This window comes from Cuculus canorus, chromosome Z (assembly GCF_017976375.1).
Source record: "Cuculus canorus isolate bCucCan1 chromosome Z, bCucCan1.pri, whole genome shotgun sequence".
In the NCBI taxonomy this organism is placed as follows: domain Eukaryota; kingdom Metazoa; phylum Chordata; class Aves; order Cuculiformes; family Cuculidae; genus Cuculus; species Cuculus canorus.
The window spans coordinates 35695235-35698682 of NC_071441.1; the positions used below are offsets into that span (position 1 = coordinate 35695235).

The window sequence follows — 3448 nt, forward strand, 5'->3', positions numbered from 1 at the left end:
ACGTACAAGGCAGCATATTCCAGGAACACTGGAGCTCGATTTGAACTTCCCTTATCAGAAACAATGACACTGAGAGCATCGGCTAACCAGAAACCACAACTGTTCGAGATATCCGATGTAGAAACGACCACTTTTCAGCAAGTGCTACTGTCAATCACTGCAAGCCAGCCTAGAGGAAATGTAATTGTGACAACTGAGTACTTTCAGTGTCTATAGAGGAAGTGAGTAGTTTTGCTTTCTTGCTCTCTAGAGAAGGGATCATTACTATGCCATTTACTGTCAAGTCCTGGAGCACACTCATCAATTGTGCACAGAAATGGGGTGGTATTTTGCCTTTTAACAGAGGGCCAAATCAGCCCACCCGTATTAACTTTCCATGACAGGATCTCTAAAAAAGACCACAAGATCCCTAAATTGCTTTGGACTTCATTTGGTGCTGTCATGCAATTAGGTTTTGCAAAATTGGCTTCTGGAGTGACAGCTTCTATTGTTACAGCATATGGCAATCAGAGAGCAGCTTGTGGCAGATGTGATGTTTATTCACTATTAGCTAGTTTTAGATTTAACACTGTCATTCTAATCAAAGCAAATGTTAGATGCATCTGACATGCAAGGAGTTTTGCAGGCCCCCTATCATGTTTAAGCTGCTTCTGTCAAGTAGGAACAGCATAGCTCTGAATTACTCTTACTAAGTCATATTTAAGAACTAACGATGCAATTTACTGGAGGTCTGTATTCCACATATCCATGTTTCTAATATGCATTGTGTTCCTTCAGTAGACTACAAAGACCACTGATTACAATAAGTGAGCTCATTAAGCATGCAGCTCCTTAGTCTTGCAAGCTGTTGCGATAAGCAGCTGTTGCAAGAGGGTGAAAGGTTGAATTATCAACTTGGACAGCACAGCTCTTCATTCAGCTGGCCCAGGAGAGAAAGTATTTGAGCAATAGCTCTGTTACTGTGGAATACACCTTTGACTACAACACGTGAGCAAAACGGTGGTATTTCAGTGGCATGCTTCCCCACCCAGTAAGCAAGACACTCCCAGATATTACTTGTCAAAAATTTATTATGAAACTTCAATAGCAGCAAATATTTCAGTAAAAATTGGTTATTAAACCAGTTCTGCAGAGCGACCCAAGAGCCCTGTTGAAGACCGTCCGCTTTTTTTTAGTGACCAGTCCCTAGCAGTCCATCAAATATTGTTATTTTCTTCTGTGTTCTGTAGACAGTACCAACAGTTCCTAGTTACAGTACTCTGTCCAGTCCTCCTGAAAAGTTTTGGCCCGCTTTCCAACTTTCTCTGTGCCTTCTGAAACAGCTCCACTTGACCAGGAAACCTGCAATATTTCTTTCAGTTCCATGGTATATCAACCTCTCCATGGTTGCAGCCTGCAGAGGCTCACCAGCAAGGCGAGCTGTTCTTCTTTCTCCTCCGTAAGAGCCCACTGCATGCCAGTCTGAGTGACTTTAATCCAGTCTCTTGACCAGGCTAATCCATGGAATCAGCAGCTTGTTGCACACTTCAGTGAACCCACGCCACATCGGGAATGCAACAAAGGTTTCATCCACCCCAGTGCACTGGGGTCACCATCACTCAGGCAGGGTGATAGTCGGCACCCAGTCATTGACACTTCGTCTCTCTTCACAAAACAAGTTCAGCTTTTCTAGAGCTGGGTCCTTCCAACCATCTTCATTCGGGTTCTGCCAGAAAAAAAAAAGTTGCACACCATATGAGCGCTGCCCAGCAGCTGAGGTCATCACAGTATTTACAGAAGCATTAGTTTAGGAAGCAAAGCATTTTCAAATGTTTTCTGCTCTGACACAGACAAAGCAGGAAGCAGGGATGTTACCCTTGCGGACAACAGAGGAAATCCACAGTTACCAGAAGTGTAGCCTATTAATACTACTCCCCCTCAGCTGACTTTCCCTACAACGTGCACCGAGGCCCCTTTCTTTGCCCAGAAGGGGATCCGACTACCAGCAGGAAGCGAAGCTGCCCCAGAAAGGCTTTAACAGTCCCGTTCAGAGGTTGGTACGGCAAACACAGCCTTGGAGGGCAGCACCCCGAGGGACACCCACCGTGATGAGGATGCAGTGGAGATCCCGCGGCTCCCCGGACTCCTCGCTGGTCCCCACGATAACAGCCAGCTTCGACACGTCGGTCACCCGCACGATGTCGATGTCGTTCTCGCAGCAGAAGGCTTGGATCAGGGTGAAGTGGATCTGTAGGGCGATGTCCCCCTCGTCCTCCTCGTCCGCGGCCAGCACGCAGAAAGCCACGTTGTCGGGATCGCTGCGAGAGGGGAGCGAGCGGCGCGGTGAGCCCGACGGCGGCCCCGCAGCCTCACAGCTCCCCACAGCCCCTCAGCCCGTACTTACACGTTCATCAGCTTAGCCGACTCGTAGACGCCGGCGGTGAGGCAGCCGCGGCGCTGCGCCGACACCAGTAGCTCCTGCAGCGCTTTGCCCGCGCCCTGCACCCTGCGCGCGGGGAGAAGGCACAGAGTCAGCGTTGCGATGCTTCTTCCCCTTCGCCGCCCGCCTCCCCGCCACCCCCAGCCCGCATGTACGTACCAGTCATGCCCCGCCGGCACAGACTCCTGCCCGTGGGTCTCCTCGAGAGTCATAGCGGCGCACCACCGCTACCCAGCGCTGCCCAAGCACCCTGCAGCACCGCCGCCGCGGCCGCTCCTTTTATAGCGCACGCGCCCGGCGCCTCCCGCCTCCCCATTGGCCGGCGCGGGAGGGTGGGGGGAGGGAGAGCGCGCGGGGGGCTTTATGATGGTAATCGGCGCGCGCCGGCGGGGGAAGGGGAGCGGGCGGCTCGTGCCCCGCGGCCACGGCGGGGGGGGGAGCACGCGCCGCGCTGCCCCCGCGCGGCGGGAGCGAGGGGGGCGCGGTCCCAGGCGCGGTGGGAGGCAGCGGGGCTGAAAATGCAAATGCTGCCCATAACAAAAGCTTCTATCGATATGATTTCAGCAAAGTCTTGCTCCCGGGAAGGGGCAGCCCGTGCAGTCAGCCGGGCTGTGGGGCAACCCTGTGGGTCCTGAGGCTGGGATGGGTAGGGAGGTGGGCATGGGCAGCGCTAACCCTGGTTTCAAGAGAGTCTCGCTGTGTCCTGGGCTGTATGAACCAAAGCGTGGCCGAGGGAGGTGGTAATTCCTCTCTGCTCGGCACTGCTATGTAGTTTGTCCGGTTTGGGCACCCTCAGCAAAGGAAATGTCAACAAACTGGACTAAGTTCGAATGAGGGCATGGAGGAGGCCAGGGCTGCAGCACTTTCCTGCTCTGCAGGCTGAGGGACAGGGGCTGGTTCAGCCTAGGGAAGGCACGCTTCAGGGGACACCAAACAGCAGCCCCCAAAAAGCTGTGGGTCTGTCACATCAAGAAGACAGGGCTGGGATCTTCACCACGATGCCTACTGCAGGGATGAGAGGCAACTGGC

At 53.3% G+C, this 3448-nt stretch overlaps 1 protein-coding gene across 1 annotated transcript; it reads right to left on the reverse strand.

Moving 5' to 3' along the window:
* Positions 1 to 1171: 1171 nt before the first annotated feature.
* Positions 1172 to 2705, reverse strand: GADD45G (growth arrest and DNA damage inducible gamma). Its single transcript, XM_054054579.1, has 4 exons — positions 2579 to 2705; positions 2384 to 2485; positions 2084 to 2297; positions 1172 to 1705 (listed from the first exon to the last, which is right to left on the reverse strand). The coding sequence occupies exons 1-4, from the start codon at positions 2629 to 2631 to the stop codon at positions 1595 to 1597; spliced, it is 480 nt and encodes a 159-aa protein (XP_053910554.1). The 5' UTR covers positions 2632 to 2705; the 3' UTR covers positions 1172 to 1594.
* Between the last annotated feature and the right edge of the window lie 743 nt (positions 2706 to 3448).

Excerpts from the sequence above, each read along its gene's own strand:
- GADD45G (XM_054054579.1), bottom strand. The coding sequence starts at position 2,631 with ATGACTCTCGAGGAGACCCACGGGCAGGAGTCTGTGCCGGCGGGGCAT. Across the intron at positions 2,486-2,578 it reads GTGCCGGCGGGGCATGACTG|GGTGCAGGGCGCGGGCAAAG; the intron begins GTACGTACATGC and ends CCCCGCGCGCAG. Across the intron at positions 1,706-2,083 it reads TCCACTGCATCCTCATCACG|AACCCGAATGAAGATGGTTG; the intron begins GTGGGTGTCCCT and ends TTTTTCTGGCAG.